Source organism: Xenopus laevis, chromosome 4L, assembly GCF_017654675.1.
Source record: "Xenopus laevis strain J_2021 chromosome 4L, Xenopus_laevis_v10.1, whole genome shotgun sequence".
NCBI lineage: Eukaryota > Metazoa > Chordata > Amphibia > Anura > Pipidae > Xenopus > Xenopus laevis.
Window position 1 is genome coordinate 91,567,734 of NC_054377.1, and position 26,378 is coordinate 91,594,111.

Sequence of the window (26,378 nt, forward strand, 5' to 3'; positions counted from 1 at the left end):
CGTAGTACCTACGTGCTTTCAATAAAATGGTTTCCTCACTGCACTGGCGGCTTTAGCCGCCATGCAGCGAGTTAGAGAGGCCCCCTACCTCCTAGGCAACGAGCAAAGTGGGGGTGATTTGTCAGTCCTGTGATGCGATCATTGCAGGACCGACTTTCTTACCTCCATGAAGCAGTAGCAGCCGACGACATCATGCAGCTGCCAAGGTCCCTCTTGCACACACAAATGGTAAGTGGCTTTTTCTTTGTTTATTTGCACACTTTTACACAATAATACAGGCAATTATACACACATACACTACACAATTTACTAAAGTAGTTTTTTTTTTTGATTTTCTGACTTTTTCAAACTCTTGCACATATTTACACATATTTACATTCACTTGCACATAAAAACACATTTATACACTTTTTAGAACTGTACACATATTATTACACAAGCACACTAATATATTTATTTATTTTTTAGTTCTTTATTTTATCATATTGCCTTTTGTTTTTCCACTAAAAACTGTTGATTTTACCGTGTGGCTATTGGATCAAGTATTCTGACTCTTAACCACGCTGTTGGATCAGTTATTTTGTTATTTCATTGATTTGTCTAATTGTGTTTGATTTTTGTGGTTTTAGCTTGCATTGTTGTACGTTTATTTTAGGGTAGAATTGTAGTTCAGTATGTTGGAGTAGAAAGACACAATTGCTTATTTTGGATATGTCAATGTGTACTTTACAAAAATATATGATTTTGGGGGGGTCTTTGTGCTGTTAGAGGGTCTTGTGGCAAATAATACACTGTAGGGGTCTTTGTTCACAGAAGGCAAATCGGCAGCAGAAAAAATTCATATGCACTATCTTTATTTGGGGTCCGCACATGGCAGCTGCTTTGGTATATTTATGCATATTGGGCATCAAACTGTTCAGTAGACCCTTGGCATCAATATTTAGGGTGCTTTACAATTGTATGTAAGAAATTGGGTGAGAAAAAAGCGGCCAATTGCAATAATTTTAGGTGATTTTCAGAATTATCATAAAAACCGCAGCCTGGTGCTTTGGAGTAGAAAGACATACATACCCAATTTGTATTCGGGGGAATGTTTACTTACCGAATATATATGGTTTTCTGGGGTGAACTTACTCTTTTCTAACTTTGCCCCCCTCAAAATGATGTAAATGTGTTGCTTTTGCAGTACCTGAAATGACAGACCATATGGGGGTCTTCGTTTTGGGGCCTCTCTATATGCCACGTGCTTGGGTACACCTATACATATTGGGCATCAAACTGTTCAGAGGACCCTAGGCTTTCATATTTGGGGTGATTTCTCTTGATACCTAAAAGTATGTGGGTAATACAATGCTGAAGGGTAGAAATTTTGAAGTGATTTTTGGAAATGTCACCAAAATCACCAAATTTAGGAATGGTTTGTGGCTTGGTACTTTGGAGTACAAAGACATGCATACCCAATTTGGATTCATGGGAATGTGTACTTTCCAAAAATATATGGTTTTCTGGGGTGAACTTACTTTTTTCTACCTTTGCCCCCCCCCCCCAAAACGATGTAAATGTGTTGATTTTGCAGTACCTGAAATGACAGATCATATGGGGGGGGTCTTTTTGGGGCCCCTATATGCCTCGTGCTTGGGTACACCTATACATATTGGGCATCAAACTGTTCAGAGGACCCTAGGCTTTCATATTTAAGGTGATTTACATTGATACATAATAGTATGTTGGAAATATGATGTTGCAGGTTGGAAGTTTTGAGGTGATTTTAGAAAATGGCACCAAAATTGCCAAATTTAGGAAGGGTTTGCAGCTTGGTGCTTTGGAGTAGAAAGCCATGCATACCAAATTTGAAATTGGGGGAATGTGTACTTTTCGAAAATATATTGTTTTCGGGGGTGAACGTACTTTTTTCTAACTTTGCCCCCCCCCAAAAACTATTTAAATGTGTTGACTTTGCAGTATCTGGAATTACAGAACTGATAGCTCAAATGAGGTGTCAACATTTTAGGGCCCCTATATACTACATGCCTAGGTAAACCTATACATATTGGGCATCAAACTGTTCAGTGGACCACAGGCTTTCATATTTGGGGTGTTTTACATTGATACCTAATGATGTGTGGGAGATATGATGCTGTAGAGTGGAAGCTTTGAGGTAATTTTTCAAAAAATTCACCAATTTCTATAAAACATTATACATTTAGGAAACAATTGCAACTTGGTAGTTTGGAGTACAAAGATATATTTACCCATTTTTGATTCACCAGAATCTGTTCTTTCTAATAATGGGTAGTTTTCTAGGGTAAACCTACTGTTAGTGGAATGCTTGTCCTTGAAATCAGAAGTATGCCGTTTGGGGAGCGATGCTTTGGAAATTTGGTAGTGTACTGCTTGTAGATTTTGATCTATACAAGTGAGAAATCTCCATAAAACTATATATATTTGGTATTGCCGCGTTCAGGAGACATAGACCTTTCCAAATTGGCTGTGTTCTTGTACATAAAATAAATGATGTTTCTGATATATGTGATTGTACTTTGTGAAACAGGTTTTTTTCATTTTATTAGACACTTAGAAGCCTATATTTTTTAATTACACCAAAATCTTTGCATATTTTGAAAGTTCAGGTTGTCATATATTGTTTTCCTGGGTAAACTAAAAGACCGCCCCAGGAAAGGCCCTTAAAGTGAAAGAGGGCAAAATATCTAAAAACTGCTTGGCAGTAGATGTTCGCATCTAGGACAAAACGGCTGGCAGGGAAAGGGTTAATGTAACGTAATAAAAGTATATTTTTTAAGTAAATCCCAGTGTGCATCCATGCCTTCTGGACGTACGCTTTACTTATGCTTATATGAGTAGCACCACGGTGATTAATTAATTTCAGTGGAGTGCGGAGTACCAAGGATTTATATATATATACATACATACATACATACATATATATATATATATATATATATATATATATATATATATATATATATATATACATAAAGGATCTTTCCGTAATTTGGATCTTCATACCTATATCTACTAGATGATCATGTAAACATTAAATAAACCCAATGGGCTGGTTGTGCTTTCAATAAGGATTAATTATATCTGAGTTTGGATCAAGTACAAGGTACTGTTTTGTTATTACAGAGAAAAAGGAAATAATTTTTACAAATTTGGATTATTTGGATAAAATGGAGTCTACGGGAGGCAGCCATTCCGTAATTGTAACTTTATGGATAATGGGTTTCCGGATAACAGATCCCATACCTGTATATATAAAATATAATATGCCACAATTTATTCAACTAAAGGGTGACAATGTAACACTCAGCTGCCAAGGTTTCACCAGAGAGCTTATACATGTAAAGGAGATATAAACTAGCCCGTTTGCTTCCTCTAGTTTATTTCAGAATTCCAGCAACTGCAAATGAGTTAATTTTTTTGTTGCATACAAAGTGAAGGATTATGTGAATCAGATCTGGCATTTTCCCTCAGTGTAGTGCTACGCAGAGTGTAGGATCACATGGTATGCAAACCACCAACCAGCACGTCTCTCTTTCATTGTGAATGTAAGCTGTCTTTAGCCAATTAGTGAGCAGGAGGAGGTCAGCTGCTGCTTGCTAGTGGGGAAAAAAAAGCAGAGGAAGTAGCTGGGTTTTTTCAGCTTGTAAGTAAAATCAATTTACCTTCCTGGGAAAAAATCAAAACATGTTGTTCCTGGAGACTTCCTTGCTTTTTAGAGGCAAGACACTGTAAGAAGAATGGCAGTGGAAGGCTGGGGCAGTGTAAGTAACAGCAGGCAGCATTTCATGTTATGGTACGTCAGTGCCGAGATTGCATCTTTTGTTTTCAAGTGTGATTTAGAGAGTGCGAAGGGCAGAGCAGTTGATCTCTAATTACTAGGACTGAATGAAATGTCTGGAGGGCTACAGTGTTCAAATGAGGATGGGCAGAAATCATTTTAACCCGTTTACAGCTTATGATAAATGGAAACTGTCATTAGCACCAGCAGCTAAGGCATGAAGGGAAAAAGGTAATTAAAAGGGCAGTTTGGGTGTATACATGCTTGAATGCCATTTCTGCATTGATATTTCCAGGTACTTGCTCAAAAATATATATTTCAAATGTGGCCTTGTGATATACAAACAATCTGCATTTATTACTTGCCTAATAACATGATCATCTACTTCCTCATTTAGTATTTTTTCCCTTACATATCCTGGACACTTTTATGTATGTATGTATGTATGTATAACTTTATTTGTAAAGCGCTGTTAAGGAGCCGCAGCGCTGTACAGTGCATAAAAGTACAATATATATATATAAAAGTATACATGGGGAGACAAAACATAATAAATATATACAGAATTGTAGGACAAAGCTTAAATGCTATGTGGTAAGAGACATAGTTGGAAGGAGGTCCCTGCCCCATAGAGCTTACAGTCTAACTGGATGGGAGGCTAACATACAGGTACAAATTGGAGATAAAAAAGTGCACAAGGTAAGGCACAGGACTAGGCTAATGTTACATCGTGCAAAGATATGGTTGCCTTTGGGGATATAATATTAGCAGAATTTGGTTTGTGTGATATTGTCTGTGTTGCAATGAAAAAACAATCTTAAAGTAATCAGAGTAGAAGTAATCTTATATGTGTTTAAATTAATTACATATGATCAAATTCTTTCTTTTTTTAATATAATTTCCTTGAGATGATGGGTGTAATGATAATACCTTTTTAATTGGTGTGTGTGTGGGGTGCTGTAGCTCTCACACGATTGTAGTTAAGTAGTTGGAGTACTGTAAATTGTCTCAAAGGGGACTTGTCACCCTAAGAAATAATTTCCGAATTATTTTTTATCATGTTAGTTGAGCAAAATAAAACTTACTGACACTACATTTATTATTTAAATTGTTTCCTTCAGTCTTGAAATTACACAATCACAGCATGCAGGCAGGAGCCATTTTAACAAGACAAGTTGTGTATCCCCCCAAAATCTTGTGTATGTGCCTGAATGTGGGACCTCATGCCCTACACAATTATAGTGTGTGAGGAGGGAGGGGGAATGTGTAGAGAACAGTGACTTGTAGGAAGTGCTGAATGGAAACTGACAGTAATTGACTGCCCCACCATAGAGGCAGGCAGGTAATATTTGATTGACAGCTCAGATATTTAAACGCCTTTAATAGGTATGGATGCTTTAATAAAAAAAATAATTTGGGTTCCATGTTTAATTTGCAAACAACTTTTGTTATACAGCTTTTTATGTTTAAGTGAGAGGTCTACTTTAAAAGCCTCTTTGCAGGCTAATGATATATTTCAGTTAAATACGTTTATGGATTTCCCTAAAATTCTTCTGTAAAGATTCTGCTGTTCACAGTGCTCTAGGGTGGAGCCCACATACATCTACACACTGAAAAGAGAATATACAACTGCATTCCTTAGCTGTCTTTGTATTTCCTGCATTACTAAAGAGCTTCTGCAAACTTTCCTGTCTAAAGAAAAGCAAATAGCCTGTCACGTTTTTAGTTAATAATTACAACTGACTTCATTGTTATAGGGGTGGTTCACCTTTAAGTTAACTTTTAGTATGTTGTAGAATGGCTAATTCTAAACAAATTTTCATTTGGCCTTTATTTTTTGTATATCTCCTATTCATATTTCAGTCTCTTATTCAAATCAATGCATGGTTGCTAGGGTAATTTGGATCCTATCAACCATATTGCTAAAATTGCAAACTGGAGAGCTTCTGATTAAAACGCTAAATACTTCAAAAGCCACAAATAATATAGAATGAAAACCAATTGCAAATGAATGAGAATGAGACATAAGTTTGCATGAGTAACCTGCCTGTAATATTACATTTCAGTCATAGGATTAAGAAATAGGAAATGAAACATTGGTCACTTTGTTACTTTGCTATATTGATTTTTTGTAGCCATACGCTTTGAAAGAAATAGTCCTATTTAAAAGAACTTTCTTTCAATTTATTCTCCAGTATTTTTATTATATTTTACATTGAACGTTGACGTATTGCTTGGCCCAATTATTTTACCTCCTTATGTTCTATGGTTAAGTCAAATTGTGCAAAAATGAAAACAAACTCTAACATATTTTAACGAAAAAGTCTCTGTTGGAAAATATCCTGCCAGCCATATATTTGCTCAGGGTCAAACTCATATATTTGCTCAGGGTCAAACTGGGGCACATGGGGAAAACCTGATGGGAGTCTAAAGTTAATGGACCCATAACATAAAAAAAAATGTATTTGAGATATTAAGATATCGACATTAATTGTGGCTGCAAGCCTCAGTCTTTAACTTTAAAAGCATCACAAGGAACTAGCTGGCTAAAGGGTGGTCCGTGCACCATGTCAGCTAATGACTGGTACTTCAGCATAAGTGGAAGTAAAGAGGAGCCGTGGCTCTTCTTGCTGCATTTTTTTGAGCAGTTTGTGAACAAAGGAAAGCTGGCCATACTATGCTTGGCCCCTTGTACAATTTGTCAGTTTGGCCTGTGTATGCCTACCTTAAAGATATACTGTCGCCCCCAGGCGATTTTCATTTTAGCCGGCAGAGGAAGGCAGTTCGGGCAGATTGACGCCCCAAAGAAGAGGAGATTTGTTGACTAATCTCCCCGAATCTGCTCGTGCGGCCTGACCCTTACTGCTGTACTGCAAGTTGAAGTGATATCACCCCTCCCCCCCCCCCAGCATCCTAACAATGGGAAGGTAACCAGACAGCAGCTCCCTAACGCAAGAGAACAGCTGCCTGTTAGATCTAAAAACAGCACTCAATAGTAAAATCCAGGTCCAACTGCAAAACATTGTTACATTGAGTAGGCGAAACAGCCTGCCAGAAAGCAGTTCCATCCTAAAGTGCTGGCTCTTTCTGAAAGCACATGACCAGGCAAAATTAACTAAAACAAATACACTTGCTGGTTTAGGAATTACATTTTAAATTAAAGTAGATTGAATTATTTGCAGTGTAATTTAGAAATAAAAGCATCATAAAAATCATGACAGAATCCCTTGAAGAGCTTTTACATACCAGTGTGTTTTTGAAAGCAAGCTAAACACATCAATATGGATATATTACATTCATATGCATGTTTTTAAACCTGTTTTTTGGGATTTCATAATGCATTCCTCTAATATATTGTTGAATGACTTTTTTTAATATCTTTTTCTTTGCTGCCAGTCCTGAAAAATATATTGATTCAGACAGCCAAAATTAATTAGGTACATCACAAAATCTATAAAATGTCCTTAATTACAGTTATATTTGCCACGTATTTGACTTGTTTTGTAGATATAATGTACAGGAGCAAAGGCACTTAGATTTCATTTGCTTGACTTAACCTTGTGTGCTTCACATGGCATATAGCTAAAATGTGTGTTTCCAAAAATAGGACCTTGCAGTGGTTCCATTAAATATGACAAAGAATGCCTAGTGGTGCAGGTTGCTCATTATGGGGAGGAAATGAGGAAATGGACGTTAGAGGTCTGCAACAGGATGTGGATTCATGCAAAAATCATTAGCTTTGAAGATTTTAATCCCACAAATCCCTTGATGGAGGAATGCCTTGAGCATGCTTAAAAATAATACAAACCAAACATTTTAATCGTAAAGCTCACATTTTGAGTAAATTTAAGTACAAAATTTATTTTGCTGGTGTGAATGCAACAGACTTTCAAATGCTTCTGGGGAATAGATTTTTTTTTAAATTCCCAACATCCCATCATATACTTCCTAGTACATCCCATCATATACTTCCTAGTCTAGGTTACATTTTTTTTGGTGAGTCGATTATCTCCTTGTGTCTTAGGCACAAAGTTTAGACTGTAAGCTTAACAGGGCAGGTACTCACTCTGCTTGAACATTGTGAGCTATGATAACCATTTTTTTTGAGTTTCATTTGATTTCATAACATGACTGTCTTAACCCCCTGTTTAAATAATGAGCTCTGCTCTCTGTTGCATTTAGGTGTAGTTTTCTGCCTGCTCTTCAAGCTTGTTTCTGCTCTAAACATTAAACATTTTTTTTACAGAATGCAGTGCAGCCTTAAAGCACACCATGATAGAAGTATTACACCAGGGATTAAAGTGCTACCCAACAGAATGTTTATTAATCTCTGAGCTACTGATATGCTGCAGTATTGGGCAACACATTCTGTTTGTTATGTAAACCGATCTGGTTGCTTTAATCTTTGAAAGATGATATATTAAGGAATCCTCATCATAAAGGAGAACCAGTGCAATTTATGATCTGCCTTTATGATCTGTTTATTATTGTCATCGTTATTTTATCATTAACACTTCTATATAAAGTGCCAGCATATTCTGCAGACTTGCTGAGATCTCATCGGCTGTATTCAGAACTGTAACCTGCAGTATTACCCAGTATTAAGCTGGCCACAGACGCAAAGATCCGATCTTACGAATCAACGTATGATCGGACTTTCCCACCTCCCGTACTGCCACTAACCATTAAGATCAAAGTCTTACCATTCAGATCAAATAACGTAGTTAAAGAACAGATCAACGATGTTCTGCCCCTGACAGCAATTGTACGATAGTTATGTCCGACAAAGCTAGTGACAGTCTCCCACTGAAAATCATATGATCGGCAATACATGCAGAGAAATTATCGGCAGCCGACAGAAAATTTTTCTAACCTGTCCGATTGATCAAATGACTGATCCCCGCCGAAGAAAAATGTCGGGACTCTCCACACACGGTCCGAAAATTGGATCTTTGCGTCTATGGCCAGCTTTAGACTTCCTACCCAACCAGAATTGCAGCTGCTGTGTTTGCAAACATTTATAGAACTCTTAACACAAGGATGATGGAAGTGGATATAACTTGATAATCTTGATGTTTATTGGAAATGCTCAATGTGCTTCGTTTACCAGCGGGAGTCTAGCTATCACTAATGATGGTCATTTGAGGCAAGATATAGTTAGCCGTTTTGCTGTTTAATTCTCTTAGACAAAATTGCTGTTTGTAAGTGCGTCAAACAATTAGATTTCCTTATTCGATTTTGCATACCTACTCAGAGGCACAGATAGGAGAGAAAATTATACTGCCTGGTTACTGTATTTGTCCATGTATAAGCTATGTGGTTTATTTCAATGGTATGTGCCATTTGGGCTCACTCCGCCATCTCCCAGGATCCCACTAGTATGGGGATATTCACTTCTCCCTCTCCTCTGCTACACCCAAGATTTACACCCTAGACTTAGATTCTACCTTTCCGTCCTCTGAACAGCTTCCCTCGAATTGTCTTATAGACAAACCATACTTTTACAAATACTTTTCAACTTCAGTTCTCTACCCTGACACCGCATCTGACCTTTCTTTTCATAGACAACATATTATGCACACCAGACAGTACCAAATTAGTTTTACAATTATACTCCATGGTTCTCTCTATGGGCCCTAAACCATTTAAGATGGCAAAAGCCTGTTGGGTCATCGACATCCCTCAAATGACTCAGGAGAACTGGGAGGAAGCAACTGCAAATTGCTATGATTATTTGATCTCTACCAGAGACCCGTTGGCTCACTATAAGATATCAGTTGTATATCACCCCAATAATGCTATAGACAGTTCCCCAATGTAATACTCTTATCAACTACATTCTACCATATGATGTGGTCATGCCCTGTCATTACCAGGTGCTGGTCCAAAATCCTCAAAACTCTAGTCAGTCAGGAGTCCGTGGGCCCCCCTGCTTCTAAACATTTAGCCTTTTTCATGGCCTTTCCCTAATTGTTAGCTAAATTAAAAAGAGAGGCTAAATAGATAGAATAATATATTATAGTAAGTAAAAAAAAAGAGAATAGGAGAATAGAGGTTGAGTGAAGAGAAGAAAAATAGTACTGCGGGCCCCTGGTCTAAGGTTTTTTGGTGGGCCCCTGATGTCAGTCCGACACTGATCAAGCTATACCCTTATAAAACTTACTTCAGAGGCAAGGGGTATCAGGGAGGTATATGATGAGATTTGGACCCTTTGGTGAGAAATGGGATTGGAATAACTCACTATACTATTAAGCTTCTGTACTCCTAGCATAGATATCCCCGTCAAATGCTTATCTTGCTATTGGTTTTATTGCTGTATACCTTATTTTACTCATGTAGCAACTTTGTCTTTCTTTTTGAGATGTAATCATGGCTTGGCATGACATTGCCTTTTGTTTTTTTTTTAAAACAAATAAAAACTTACCTATAAAAAAAAATAAAAAAAAAGAAAGAAAAAGGATGGCTGGGGCTTAAGTTCTGAAGTTCTAATGACAGGGCTCTCCTTCCGTCTTGTTTCCCTTAGCCCTGCAGACTGTCATGTGGGTGTGTGTCAGGCCATGGGATGCCCACATTCCTCCTAAGTGCTGCACTTCCAGTATCTCTGGTAGAGGCAGTGTAAAATACAGAAAGAGGAATGACCCTTTGTGCTATGTTCTGGAACTGCAGAGATTTGTGCATAAGGGTGCAAGGTTCAACTGGGGTAAGGTAAGTTGCATTGTGGGAAAAAAATCACAGTGCCATTCCGGGTGTTTTGCACTATATTTTCATTTTATTTTACTTGTGTTATGCTGTTAAGCCATGCACACACCAACCAAAAATCTGCCAGTTTTGCTGGACCGTGGCATTGATCAAAACCATTGGACCTGTATATTATTTGCAGATGCGATTGCATTACTGAAGATCTATATTTGGATAATTTAGTATATTGTGATGTATTCCTAAGTTCATTTGTTCTTTCCATTTTTAATTCTTAAATTCTTTAATTTTCAATAAAATAACGAGACAGTATGTTTTCACTGACCCCATATTTACACAATTTCCAGGTAAATATTTTGTGTGACTTTAATTCAGCAGGGTGTGGATTCGGGATTTGTTCCAAGTGTTCAGGACTTCGATAAGAAGCTTGCAGAGTCTGATGCATACCTACAAATTCTCATAGATCAGATAAAGGTAGGTTCCTTGTAAGTTGCACAAACTGAATTTGCTTTACTGCCCCCCCCCTCCATTGTAATAGATTTTCTTCCTGATCAGGAATAGCATGTGACCTTTCATGTTATTATTGTACCCATGCAAATAAAACAAAGGTGAAATTCATCTGCAGCCTATACATTATATCTGAAGGCAAACTTAACACACCCAGTCTGGTAACCGCTTCCCTATTCTTTTCTGTGTACAATCAAAGGTATACTGTTGGGAAAGTCTACAAAGTGATGGTTTTAATTTAAACACATTTACTACCTGTAGGGCAGGGTGCAAAGTTTGAAAAAATAAAGGTGCAGTCCACCATGTGCTTTTACACCTTGCACCCTGCCCTGCAGGTAGAAAAATTGCTGCAGGTCACTGTTCTCCATTGCATTAAAATTTAAATACATTTTTATTTCAGTTATAGGTTGACCCACTTCTAAGCAAGTTTTCATCTGGTCCTTTTTTATGTAGGCTTTTCATTATTTATCATTTTTATGCTAGTTCTTTCTAGTCCTCTTCAGTTCTTCCAATATACTGACTTCTGCTGCCTGGTTTACCCTCATAGCAATTCCAAGCTTAAGTGCAGTACAAAAAACATAGGATAAAAGACTCATTGCAGTTTGTCTCAGAATTCTGCTTTCTGTTAAATATTAAAACTAACTGTTATCTAACCTTTACAAGAATCATGCAAGCTAATCATATAAAATCCCTTCTAGTTGCTGCCCTTGACAACCAGAAAGCAAATTACTTGTAACGCTAGATTTTTGCTGAATTTTGTAAGCCTAAATTTTTTCAGAATTTTTGTCATAAAGATTCAGATTCGCCCATCACTACCAATGGCTGCTTGTTTACTAGGGTTAGTGGGACCACAGAAACATAATATTTTAAAAGTCCACATAAAATAAACAGCAGTAGCTTGTTATCGCAGAATAGCATCATTTCACTGAAACGTCAAGTCAAGCTGCCCATTTATTTAATAATTAAAGTTAGTTTCAGTTAACCATAATATATAGTACTATATAGAGTGTTATTCTAAGACTTTTAGCAGTTGGACTTCATTTTTCATTTGTTGTATTTTTTATTTTTTTTTATTATTTATAATAATATTATAATTTTTTTGTTGTATGTATGTCAGGCTTGGAATTCTGATTGCTAGGTCTTAATAACCAAAGGTGGAAGATGAATATGAGAAGGCCAAAAGAGAAATATAAGAAATAATAAATTACAACAAAATGAAACTGTCACAGTCAGTCTGTTTTTTGGTTGCTGAAGTCCGTGACCCTCCCATTAAGAAAGCATTTTCAGTTACCAGAAAAAGGCAGCTATTCAAGGCAAGCCAATTAACTTGCATTCAGTGTCATTAGACGTTGAATCACTAATGTTGGTATGTTCTGTTCATATCGATTTCTATTGTCCGAACACAGAAAATGTTTAACATTTTGTTTGTCCTAAAATTTCATCAGAACCATAGGACAGGATAAATATGGGCTCTGATATCCAGTGCCAATGACAAAACTACACAAAATATGGGCAACATGGTGGTTTGGTAGGTGGTACTTCTGCTTTACAGCATTGGGGTCAGTTCCAGCATGGGTACTGTCTGCAAGCAGTTTCCACCTTTGTTTGCGTATGTTTCCTCTGGCTACTCTCACTCCAAAAATATACATACAGGTTAATTGGCTACTAAAATAAATGAGTCCTAGTTTGTGTGAATGTGATAGCTCCATGTGTAATGTGTAAGCTCCAGTGGGCTCAGGAACTGATGAGAATTATGTATTATATCTGTAAAGTGCTGTGTAAATTTGTTAGCGCTTTATAAATACCAGATAATAAATACATTTGTTGCTGCAGTAAGGTTGTGGCAGCATTCTCGCCCCCCCTCCCCAAAAAAATTGGGGCGGAGAAATGCCGCGCCTCTTGCACTCTATTAAAACTGTTTTTGCAGATGCCAATAGGATTGTGCACGTCTGCAAATTAAATATGCGGCCCTACACAATTCTAAAAAAAAAAATTTTAATATGGTGTGCAGGTGGGGACCACAGGGGGACTGGCCGGGGGAAAAAAGTGGCAGTCGATGTACCTGGCAAAAAGGGCCTGGGGAGAACACTGGGTTCTAGCAACAACACCTGCACAGCTTCATGCATAAAGCTAAAGTACTTTATGCACAACATGAAAGTCACAAAACTGCTTAGTTACACTTTGATCCCTTTGAAGATAGTTTTATTCATTTTTCTGTGTTAAAACCGGATTATCAAGCGGATAAACACATATCTGTGGTTGCTGAACTTTGAGTTTGACCTCTAGTAACATGTTGTTTTTGTAACGAGACACTGCATAGGTGTGTTTGAGCTGAAGTCTTATCTGAAAGTGACCTGTGCAGCACTGGGTTGCAGTGATTCTGCTGAAACACCAGGCCTATTCAGACATATACTGATCACTAGGGCAACTTTAAGGTCCCGTTAAACCCAGATCACAGATCTTTTTGTAGACACTAAAATTAATTTGTGGGATTCCTTGCAACAAGCAGGCAAACTTATATTTAATAAGGCAGGCTAGAAAGGAAGCAATCGAATAAATTTCTTTGATACGGAGCACTTGCGGGACTAAAATCAAAACTTTATTGAAAATAGTTTAAAATCAAAGAGCGCACAAAAACATACACTCTTGACGCGTTTTCGTGGCGTCAAGCGAGTATTTTTTTGTGCACTCAATGATTTTAAACTATTTTCAATAAAGTATTGATTTTATTCCCGCAAGTGCTCAGTATCCAAGAAATTTATTAGGACTTTCCACGCTTCAGGGCAGCACAGCCAGACTCCATTTTATCCAAATAATTTTCTTTCTATCTGTAATAATAAAACAGTACCTTGTACCTGATCCAAACTGAGATATATGTAATCATTACTGGAAGCAAAACTAGCCTATTGAGTTTTTAAATAATTTTTTTAGTAGACTTAATGAATGAAGATCCAAATTATGTAAAGATCCCTTATCCGGAAAAGCCCAGGTCCCGAGGATTCTGGTTAACAGATTCCATACCTATATTCAGAAAGCACCAAATTACGACATGGCCATCTTGCATAGACTCACTTTTAATCAAATAATTCAAATTTTTAAATATGATTTATTTTTTCTCTAATAATAAGATAGTACCTTGTACTTGTTCCCACTAAGATATAATTCATTTTTATCAGAATCAAGGTATCCTACTGGGTTTAATTAATGTTTAAATGATTTTATAGTAGACTAGGAGGCACATTTATCGAATTCATGCGAGTTTTTAAAAACTCCCATAAATTCGAAATTCAACTAATCAAAATTTATTAAAAAAAAATTTAAAACTCTTATGCATTAAATCAACCCAAAAACTCGAATCAAATTAAATTTCAGTTTAAAAAACTTGATTCGAGTTTTTTCCTCTGAAAAAAACTTGAATGTCAGGAAAGCTGCAAACAACTCCAAATTGATCCCTGCACCTCACCCATTGACTCAAACAGCAATTTGGCAGGTTTTAGTTGGCAAATAGTCAAATTCTCAAAGGGCCAGAGTATGATAAATCTTGAAAATCGAATTTGAATTTTTTTTAAAAACTCTAATTGAATTTGAATAACTCCCTAGTCAATTTGACAAAAAAATGATTTTCTAATTTGAATTTTCAATTTGACCCTTGATAAATCTGCTCCTTAAAGTATGGTGATCTAAATTACTGGACCCCTAACCTAGAATTCTTAGGTACTAAGCATTAGGTAAGGCACTTAGGTTCCATACCTGCATTCTCTTCTCTTGCTTTAACATTCCAGAACTTCTTATCCCCATCTGACAAGAGATTTGCTATACATAAGCCATTGTTCATATAAAGGACAAGACAAATGTTTGAGAGTATGCACAAATGATTTATTTCTATGTAGCTTTGATAGGTATGTGAGTGTTAATGTATATATTAATACAATCACATATGTTTACACCAGGGATCCCCAACCTTTTGAACCTGTTCTGATGAAGTGGCAGGACGCCACGAAACGCGTTAAGCGGGCAGCCACGGGTTGCTGCTGTAACTGTTTTTTACATGTCTATTGAATAAAATTTCATTTTTTTACATTTTACTGAATTCTCCCGGTGCTTCGCTTTTCTTGTTCCTGGAATTCTTTTGAACCTGTGAGCAACATTCAGAAGTAAAAGGAGTTGGGGAGCAACACTAGCATGAAAAATGTTCTTGGGGTGCCAAATAAGTGCTGTGATTTTCCATTTAGTAGCCCTTATGTGGATTGTCAACCTACATTGAGGCTTTGTTTGACAGTGTACCTGGTTTTTATGCAGCCAAAACTTGCCTACAAGCCTGGAATTCAAAAATAATCACCTGCTTTGAGGCCACTGGGAGCAACATCCAAAGGTTTGGAGAGCAACATGTTGCTCACGAGCTACTGGTTGGGGACCACTGGTTTACACTATAATATTTAATTTTAACCAAAGTTGTAATGGTGTTTTTGTATTTTCTTCAGCTGTTTGATGAAAAAATCCAAAGCTGCAAAGATGATGAACAGAGAAAGGCAAGTAACCCTTTTGCATTTGGACTAACTGTCTGTATTATTGTTGCTTGAACTCAAATGAATGTTGTTCTCTATAGCACAACTTTTCGTTTATTCTGTACCTGTTAGACAATTGTGTATTTATTGTAGCTGGGGCAGAAGTTCACAGAGCAATCATAATATATAATTTGCTTTAACTTTTGTTTATATCACCTCACCAACATTTTAAGAGCTAAAATAAGACACACAACTACAGGTGTAATTTATTCCTAAAGATCAGTCAAAAGCTCAGCTTGGTTTTCCATAAGGCAATGGCCACATTGAGCTGATTCTCGGCCTATGGATAAATGCAGAGCTAGAACTGCCCCTATGCTCAAATCAGAACTCATCTATGTCTGTATATAATACACAAAAGCCACAATATTTTGTAAATGATATCCTTATAAACGGCGTCTAGTCAGAAGAGACAGTGTTCTGTGTGCCATTGTCTTGAGGGAACAAGAGCACTGCAGCACTGCTGTGGAGAAGAGACATATGCCTCCCTTCCCTCTGGAAGAGAGATAGTAGGAAGTCTAACAATTCCAGCATAACCTTGCTTACCTCTGGTGATTTATTCTTGTTCTTCTTTTATGTATAAAGCCATTCTGCTTTATGTATATTGCATATGTCTGTTTTTAAATAGTGGATGGTTTCCACATACAACTAAAGCTACTTGCTACTAGGTCACCTAAGCACTAATAACAAAATAGGTTTTTCCTAATGGGTGTTTATGTGCTTTAAGCTGAATTTTCACATTTTGTATATATCAACAGGTATGCAATATGGTAGTTTAATTACTAGACTGTTTAACAGCAAAGAACATACAAAAGGCCAGCGACACCCTATGTAGGAAGTGTATAATTAAATATTCTTACATGCTAATAATGTTATCTTTTCCCTGCAGAAAATTGAAAACCTCAAGGATACTACTTCTGTAAGTTTCTAAACAGATCTTGTCTACTTTTAACAGTAACTTTCTAAAAACATACATTAATGTTATTTTTGGGATACCATGTATGTGAAAGGCAAAGGGTTAATGTGAAAATATAATGTCATGGCATGATATAATTGTCCTTCATGAAAACAGAAGCAATAGGTTATATTGATGGAAGATGTATGACAGAGGCAAATTAATAACCGATTTCCTAAAATTAAAATAAATGGATGATAAACCCTAAAAATAAATTGTGTCCCTAGAGCTGTTCATTTAGTTCTATACATGCAAATATATTTATCTGCATCAGCAGTATTATTAGTACTATATGTAATAGACCTTTAATTTAGTGTGTAACACAATATATGTATATCTTTTCCTAGAGTATGGTAGAGTCCATCAAACACTGCATAGTTTTACTGCAGATTGCAAAGGTAAGTTGTGATGTGAATGTTTGATATATTTATTTGGTCTTAAAATCATATGTTCTTTACATGAATACTATCTTTAACATGTTTCTTATCTCCAGTACTGTTCTTACAATGGTTTGCTGCAGATAACTTGGCCTACCCATCTTTCTCAAGGAACATTGGCTCACACCAGCTCCTATGGTTTTAGCCCTTTCTCTTGTTATCCAAGTAGTGTGTGTTTAATGTAGATACTTTGTATACTGCCTTATGGGGAACCAGGTATACTTTTTAGTTAGTAACTACCTAGCAGGGTGTATCTGGATAGGAAAGATAACCATTTTGTAACAAGAATGGTTTGGGCTGGTTTGTTTTCAAGTGTAGAAGGACAATTCTCTTCTAGCGAAGCGAATAAGTGTTCAGTAGACCAACTAGTATACAGAGGTGGGTTTTCTGGTTTGGGGTGATTAAGGTGGTAATGTAACAAGAACTGTGTTTTCTGGTGGTTGTGTGTGATATAACAGATCACAGAAAACAAATCTTTGGTTTTGGAATTGGTCTTCAGTAAATTGTGTTTGTCTTTAATACAATTAACAATAGGTTCAGCAGTTCTCTGTTTTGGAATTTCAGCAGGTTGTCTGGTTGCTAGGTTCCAATTTACCTTAGTCAGTGGTTTGAGTGCCAGACTGATGAATAGGAAAGGTACTCAAAATAAAGATGAGTAAAAAAACTAACTACAGCTATGAGATCCGAAAAACCCATTATCCAGAAAGTTCCGAATTAGGGAAAGACCGTTTCCCATAGACTCCATTATAATCAAATAATCCAAATTTGTGAAAATAATTTCCCTTTTCTCTGTTATAATAAAACAGTACCTTGTACTTGATCCAAACTAAGATATAATTAATCCTTATTGGAAGCAGAACCAGCCTATTGGGTTTATTTAATGTTTACATGATTTTCTAGTAGTCTTAAAGTGTGAAGATCCAAATTACAGAAAGACCCGTTATCCGGAAAGCCCCATGTCCCGAGCATTCTGGATAATAGGTCCTGTACCTATTACCTGTATAACATTTTATCCTTAAAGGACCAGTAACATCAAAAAGAAAATTTTAAAAATTCTTTCCTACACAACGAAAAAACACCAACGCAAATTAAACTTTAAAATAGCAAAGCCTTTATTAAGATATAACTTACAGAAACTCCACTTCCTGTCCTCTTCAGAAAAGGCGAAAGGGCGACCATCCATCCAGCGGTGCTCGATTTCTCCTCCCTGGCTTGCCTCTCCCTCGCTCCTCCAGCTCATGCCGCTCTCAGACGTGGCCACACTGACACTGCGGGTCTGGGACTGAGCCAACAGTCTCTCCTCCCGGCCCGGGCTGAACCTGTCACTGCCCAGCTCCTCCACCACCTCAGCTCCAGCCTGCATTACTGGAAGAACAATTCGAACTTGGAGAAGGAGCGGGAGCTGATGTTGGACTGGGATTGTTGCAGGCAGCTTCTGGAGCAGGAGTCTGCTCTTTCCTTCCCCAGGAAAAGACTTTCCGAGGGGCAGGGGATGCTGTCGTCAGCATCCCCTGCCCCTCGGAAGTAATGTGGAATTACTTCTGTATTGAAGTTTAAAATGTCTATTGTTTACACGTAGTAACATTTGTCAGCATTTGTATGACAATGATAAGTTCTTGCCCCATCTTCTTCCTCTTTAGTATTTGCAGGTCCAGGTTGAGATTCAAAATGGGCACTGGCATTTCAGGTATTCAGAGGCCCAAACAACTCACCCCACAGGCCCAAAAACAGTGACTGTCTAGGACATGTTTCAGCATCCTTTTTGGGATTTGTCAGCATCAACAGATGCCAGAGGATGTCAGTCCAAGCCTGTCTCCTATGTACTGCCCTCCTTTTAGACTTGTTCTGGTACATGAGATATATGCCCCAGGCTGTTTAAAGTGTTTTTCCTCCTATTTTTAGGTACATGTGAGATACTAAGGAAGTCTAATGTGTATATATGCTTTATACACAGGCAGTTTCTTTTCCTGCAAATAGTCCCCTTTCCATCTAATTTAGGGTGCTGTGGAATCTGCCATACAGCTGTAGTGGTTAGCCAACCTGGCTATAGGACTGCTATTTCTAGACCAGTCTGCAAATTTTGCAGCTTTACCCCCTTAGTTAATCGTAACTGTCATAGACTTTTGAAGGGGTGGTTAACCTCTAAAGGAGACATATAAGATAAATGAAAAAACCCTAATTTTGTAGGCAATAATGAGTAATATATTGTGTTGCTTTTACATGGTGCTAAAAATTAATATTATCTTTAAAATTAGCCACTTTATTTGAGCTCCCTATATATGTTCTCTGGTCCCTGTCCGTGTCCCTGCCAGAAGCACAGTAGGAGGGGGGCAGCCAATCACAGCCCTGCAGTCACTCAAGCAAAGATAGGCTTCAGTTCCCTATCAGGTCCTACTAGCTGCTGATTGGTTCCTGTCCATCAGTGCAGTGTGCTTTGTGACGCCAGCTGCCCTGCACAGTCTGGGAATTCAGGGAGCAGGAAGAGAAAGAGAGGGATTATTAGGGTTTTTGCAGAAATATTCCTGAAATCAGCCTGAAACACTACTTTTTTTAAGCACAATTCTTATATATCTTAATGAGTATAACGCACTGGTACATTTTTATTTTTTACACAAAATCTCTCCTTTAAGATACTCTTAGTATGTTATAGAATCCTATTCTTTTGTGCTGGTCTTCTGCCACTTTCCAGCTTTCAAATGCAGGTAATTGAAACAGCAAAAAGCTATTACTCTGTAAGGATACAATGTTATTTCTGTTAATTTTTATTATTTATCATTCTAGTCAGACCCTCTCCTATTCATCTTCTATTCTCTTTGCTCAGCCTCTGCCTCGTACCTTGGTTACGGTATATTGAACCCTAGCAATTAAATAGTTGTTGAAATTCCTGAACAGCTAGCTGAATCAAAAATTTAAAATGAAGGCCAACTGCAAACTTCTTCAGAATATCACAATCTATATCATACTAAAAGGTAGTTCAAAGGTGAATTTGCAAATGAGATTCAACTGATTCTCTTGTTTTTCAACTATGACTGGGGTATTCCACCATTTTAAATATTTCCCCAGATGGTGGGGACACATTACATAAGATATGCTAACTGGTATTAAGCACAATAACACAGAAGATATCGTACCGTTTTTATGCTTGTGTAGTAAATATGTCAGTTCTGTTGCATGTCCCCAACTAGATGCCTAAAACTGCAGTTTTAAAGAGACTCAGTCATTAAATTTTTTTAAATGGTGAATTTTCACCTCCAGTGTATTATCTTTGCTAATTTCATTGCTCATAAATAACATTATTATAGTGCATTATTAACTATTTTAATGCAAGGCAACAGGCATTAGTTAGTAGATAAGCAAAGTTACTGCATTCATATAAATAATAAAAAAAAGCTAATTCTTCAATTTAACACTTCAGGCATCACCCCTCTGTTTATTTTAGCCAGTATAAAGATATAAAGTCCAAAAATGGCATCTATATTCCCCATACTTTTAGTGAATGTTTGAATGGGTCTCTTAAACTGGTTTTATAGTTCAGATCTCTATCTAGTTGCTTAACAGATTACTCAGTTGTTGTTTTTTTATCATTGTGGGGGGGGGGTCTATTGCACAAATCCTTGCAGCCCTTCCTAACTCCCCGCACAATTCAGCTGCTCTCCTGCTTGTTTGCAGCAAGCACCCAAGTTAAAAGAGATAATGTGCATGAATAGAGAGAGACTGTTACAGCAAACCCTGTAGTCCCTGCCCCATGCCCCCCCCCCGTCATGGAGTCTGCTGTATAATAGTTACATGTATGTGCTTCATCAATAAATAGAAGTTTGCAGATCCCCATAAAATGTGCTACCTTAGAGAACAAGTATTTTCTGTTCACCTGCCCTTCACACCCACATCCAAAATCTGTTATTTATATTCCAAAGCTTGCTGCATGTTCATGTTTGTAACATTTGTTTTTCTTAAGGACCAAACTAACGAGGAGAAGCACGCAGATGGATTTATAGTAAGTTTTCACCTGATGGTTTACTTTTTCCAAAATATTTTTGCAAAGCCGTAATGTAGATCCTCCAACAATCCGTATATTTTAGGTCATTTTTTTTTGTACTTGCATCTTTTCTGATTTGCATTCTACCTCCATAACGTTAATTACTCGACTCCCCCCTTAGTTCTGAAATTAAATCTAAATGCAAAATATAATTTACTAAATATAATTTAAAATAAGTTAACAAGAAATAATAATTACGGTATAAGCAAAAGTAATTTAGAGCCATTTGCTCTTAATAAAAAGTGCTGTGTTATTTGATCAACTGTAAGTGCTACCACCTGTACATACTAGCAGAAAAGTGCCAAAATGCATAAGTGATTTCTGAAAAGCAGTTACTTATTAGTAAAAGGCAATTTCCGAACCATATCAATTCCATCGTTGCAAAGAAAGAAATTGTGTTGAACGTCAAGAACTGGAGATCACTTAAGGTAAAAAGATAAAAAATTTTTGACAGTTCCATGGATTCTGAACTCAGTGTCAGAACCACAAACAAAGAAATCACAGAGTTTTTTAAACTTGGGAACGTATGACATAAGAATTTATGGGCATAAAAAGGTGTTACCATTGGGAGAGCATAGAAATATTGCTTCACAGCACAGAAAAACAAAACTGCCTAAGTTACCAATGAGATGATTCTTCCTCAAGGTCAATGTACTGCTACAAAAGCTACATTTAAACAGCTTCAGGTCTGTTTGTGATTCTATAATATGAAAGATTTTAGTTAGTGTGATTTTTGCAACTTGACAAATGGATACAAAATAGAAGTATTTGACTTTAGTACATAATTCTGTGTTTAAAGGGCACCAAAATATTATATTGCCAGCAGTCTAGTTTGGTGCAGCCACAGGGCTTGAGCACTATGAACTACTAATTATACTCTGTTTCTTAAGCTTTTGTCCTCAGACTACATCTGTCAGCATTCATCAATGTACAGAATTATGTAAAAGCATGCTGAAAGCTTTAGTCCAGCAACATATGGACCCAAAGTTAATAAACCGTGTTCTAGAGGAAAATGCAGATCCATCTTTTTGACATTTAAGGTCCATGGCACACCAGGCATTTGCTCTGCAAGCATATTACCATCAGCCATGTAGGCTGCCTGCCATAGATTCAGTGGTAACCACCTGTCACCAGTGTGGGATAATTTATCTAACTGTTAAATTGTGTGAGGCTTAGGTGACTGTTATATCCAGATGTTTGTGTGAATATAAGAATTCCCCTGCGATGTTCATTTTTGATGTGACCTTGTTTCTTGAGAATAAAGGTCAAAAGGAACAGTTGAGTGTGAAAATAAAAACTGGGTAAATAGATAGGCTGTGCAAAATAAAAAATGTTTCTAATATAGTTAGTTAGCTCTATAACTAAGCTAGTCCGCGACTTGAAGGGGGGCCACTTGGTGCATATCCGTTTAGTGAGTTTGCAATTGATCCTCAGCATTCAGCTCAGATTCAAAAGCAACAGATATGACCCATGTGCCCCCCACACACTCAAGTAGTGTTCTGGCTATTATGTTAGACACCCAGTCACTCCAGCCTTTATACGTTACATGTTTGCCTAACTAACTATATCGAAGTAAATTCGAAGTTGTAGTATCCTATTCGATGGTCGAAGTATCCAAAAAATTACTTTGAATTTCGAATTTTTTTACTTTGAAAATTCCCTCTAATTCACTTCGACCCTTGATTAATCTGCCCCTATTTGTTGGACTTTGAGGCATAAACTGTAAATTAAGTTACCACTAGTGTCTGCAAAATGGGAATCAGGAAAGCTTAGGGAAAGGCATACATGTAACAAAAAGGATATTTAGGCTTCAGTATTGTTCATTGAAGTTAGGTTTGATTTTGGTGGTATGCCCCTTTTAATAGGACAAGTTTTTGAGCTTAGCTTGGTCCATTAGTCTTCATCACCACTTGCAATATGCACCGTTATTATATTCTGTTACTGTATTTTTGTGCTACAGTGAAAAGCAAACATTTGACTGTTGCAGTTGTTTTCTAGATAGAGCTAAGTTTGTATGTATTACTTGGTTGAGAATGAGATTTTTTTGTGTGTCACTACCGCAGTATTTTACTTTACTAGCGTTGTAGTGGAATTCATGTTTTTATATTTACAGTAGAGGGACAGTATTTTAAACTTTGTCTAAAAAAAATCATATAAACCACCAACTTGGCCCATACACTTAAAATGATTACATAAATCTATAATTATAATTTAGTGTTGAGGACTCTTAGATATATCAAAATGTATTTATTGACTATGATTTTCAGTCTTTTAGGTCATGTCAGTATTTAGTAGTGACTACAGCAACTGAACTTGCCGAGTAAGCATTGAAAGCATTCCTATACTCATTCAAATAGCTTCTCCATTTCAGTGGAGCAGTTTGTAATGCCAAGTTATTTAATACATTTCAGGCTATTACATTCACTATAAACCAATCACAGTGGTTTTCTTGTGTGCATTTTCCACTGCAAAGGGCAACATATCATCCCATGTGCCTTTAGAGAAACTTGTGTTGATCTTCAATGGTGTTCAAGTGGTAGTGCAATATTAAAAAGAAGATTCCCAGGAAATGTATTATTTTCAATAGTTTTCATGAACATTTTCAGTAATAAAGAATGGATGTTTAAAGGAGATGAACATATCAACATTTCTGGACCCAGTTCAGTTTTAAAGTTCACTATTATAGCAAAATCCGAATTATTGTAAAAAAAAGTGCATTTCTAGTTTTGAATAGTGGACTACCAGTACAATTATTTTTGCTGCTGTCAGAAATCACAGTTTCTGTTTATATTGTAGAAGTCCTTTGTGTAGCCTTGGCCAGCTATAAAAGGTAAATAGTTACTACCAGCCACAGCATCAAATTCCAGTACTGACCATTTAACTTCCAAACTGTACTTTCATTGTATTTTTTGTTTAATGATATTTTTTAAAATGTTATATTTTAAGCTTCAGGTGATTTTCAGATGATTATTGCAATGAAGGCTGTATATAGGCCATGCAGACCAGGCTTGCATATGCAACCTTATTATTTTGTGGCTTGCAGGTTTGAACAGTTCATGCTGATTTTACTTTACAATGTGTTTCAATTTATAATTAAACTATATTCTCCCTTGTTGTATAGACTGAAGAAATAAGCCTGCCATTTTGAACAAGATCATCTGAAAATCATTGGGCTAGCAGTTTGACTTTGTACCTATTGACTTTTTTTTTTAGAGTACCATAAATCCTGTGGATTCAATCTATCAACCCAGTGCTTTGGAATCAACTGTGATCCTCAATATGCCTACACAGGCTTCCCCAGTACCAGGTAAGAGTTACCTTACATAGTCTTTTTCTGCATGAATCATCTTTGGATAACTGTAGATCAGATTATTTTTAATGTTATTGAATTTGACTCTGTAAGCAAATTTGTAATATTTCAGGCTGTTTAAGAAATAAATATAAAGCATAAAGGTGAATCAATCACAACACTTGAAAAAGGGCACTGCCCGAAACATGTAGTGCGCAAACACTGCTAATAAATATTTTGCAGTTTAAAATTACTGTTTGGAGCTGTGATTGATTCACCTTTATGCTTTATCGATTACCAAGGGTGTAACACAGACACCTGAATCCACAGCCACAAAGAATACAGCAACAGTGACCTGAATCAGAAGCATCTTGCTTTCTAAGAAATAAATATGTTCTACTAATAATAGTTAATTTCCCTCAGAATCAGCACAGCTTTGTAAAGCGGAGCCACGACCCTCCTCCCTAGCTGTTGGGCCAGTATTGAGCAACCTTGGAAGCCACCAGAGTCCTACTCCCATCAGCACAGGTACGTTGTTTACCAAACTAAAATATATTTTATAGATATTTTTGCTTATATTTAGGCTCTGAACTTATCTTCATACAAATCAGATGGTTTAATTGATGACTTCGTTTTGCTGGTCTCTAGTAAAAACTGCTTGTTTTTTGCTTTTTTTAGGGCTTTGTTAATTTATATCTCTGTGCAATCTCTGATCACTTTTATTTCACAATGCAGGAAGCGGTCTGTCTGCTCCTAGTAGCAGTCTGACTTCCCCCAGTCATGTCAACTTGTCGCCGAACACGGTCCCAGATTTCTCCTACTCCAGCAGTGAGGATGAATTCTATGATGCAGATGAGTTCTATCAGAGTAGCACCTCACCAAAACGTTGTATGGAGTAAGTATAACAAAAATTCAAACCGTTTTAACCTTGCAAATGATATATATATATATATATATAATCCTAATAACGCTAATAACCTCCTCAAGCCTGCAAAAAATTACATTTATTTGGCTTTACATACTAGATGTTACATGGCAAAGATCACACTGTTGATTGTAATTATAAATATAAAGCACTGATAATTAAATGCATCCAGGCCCCTAGAACACTTGTGTTTCTGAGGCACAGAGAGATACAATGACTTGCCAAGGCCGCAAGGAGTTGGCAAAAGAACTGAGGATCCTCTGAGTCATAATGCAATGATTTAAGCACAAAAGCCACCCTTAGGTTATACTGAATTCTTTTGCCAACTTAGATTTCTGGATCTAGATTTTTCTGTAACGGGACTTGCAGACCACACTGAATGCACAGTTTATATAACTAGGCTGAACTGGGTATTATTTTCAGCAGTATTGCCTTAATGCAATCTGAATACTTTACGTAATATTCTGTTTAAGTGGCACACCTCTTGGTGTTCTAGCTGCAGTACAAAGTTATTGCACATTACACTAAAATCACATGATCTTTATTCACTGTGCTGGATACCTACATGTTTTACAATGCCTGTGTTCTAGGTTACAAATAGCAATGGTCACATAGTTCCGTAATTTAGATCTGCCTATTGACTTGTCTGCCTGATGCGCATTATTTGTACGGACAAGAACTAAAGCCTCATGGACTCTATGCAGCAGTACTTCCCCCTTTCCTCTACAAATATACAGGGGGTTTTACATATTGCTATTTTGTTGCCATTTTTATGATTAACTACCACACCTACATGTCTGTCTGATATTGATTTATGTATTGTTGTCTTATATGTATAGCTTTCCGTTTTTAATTTTTTCCCCTTTCTTTCTTTTTTGCTTTATCTTTATTTGTTCACCCACCTACACTGATGCATAATGACGTCATGGTCTCCCTTTTCCGCCACTGAGGGTTTAAATGATTGACTTTGTTTATGTAATGCACTTTGAGAAAGGCTAGAGTGGTAGCCAAAACGTTAGCAGTTTTTTGAATAAACACCATTTTCATTTTGCATAAGACCTGTGGGTGCACACCTACTATCGGACAGAGCAATATATATATATTTATATATTTGGTCAAAAAAGTATTGTACAACAATCAAAGATGGACCAGCACTCCAGTTAAATCAA

The 26,378-nt window shown here is 36.8% G+C and overlaps 1 protein-coding gene across 12 annotated transcripts in view; it reads left to right on the forward strand.

The window, feature by feature from the left end:
• Positions 1–26,378, forward strand: part of osbpl9.L (oxysterol binding protein like 9 L homeolog) — a 75,421-nt gene that overhangs the window by 35,134 nt on the left and 13,909 nt on the right. For 5 of the 12 annotated variants that reach the window (XM_041590462.1, XM_041590460.1, XM_041590464.1 and 2 more), the window contains 8 exons: positions 10,874–10,972; positions 15,487–15,534; positions 16,457–16,486; positions 16,870–16,920; positions 20,915–20,953; positions 24,209–24,302; positions 24,708–24,812; positions 25,020–25,179. In XM_041590462.1, the coding sequence (XP_041446396.1) occupies positions 10,874–10,972; positions 15,487–15,534; positions 16,457–16,486; positions 16,870–16,920; positions 20,915–20,953; positions 24,209–24,302; positions 24,708–24,812; positions 25,020–25,179 (626 nt within the window). Of the gene's footprint in view, positions 1–3,645; positions 3,786–10,873; positions 10,973–15,486; positions 15,535–16,456; positions 16,487–16,869; positions 16,921–20,914; positions 20,954–24,208; positions 24,303–24,707; positions 24,813–25,019; positions 25,180–26,378 lie in introns of those variants that run through there. The other 7 variants (XM_041590463.1, XM_041590461.1, XM_018258420.2 and 4 more) reach the window with 4 other exon arrangements.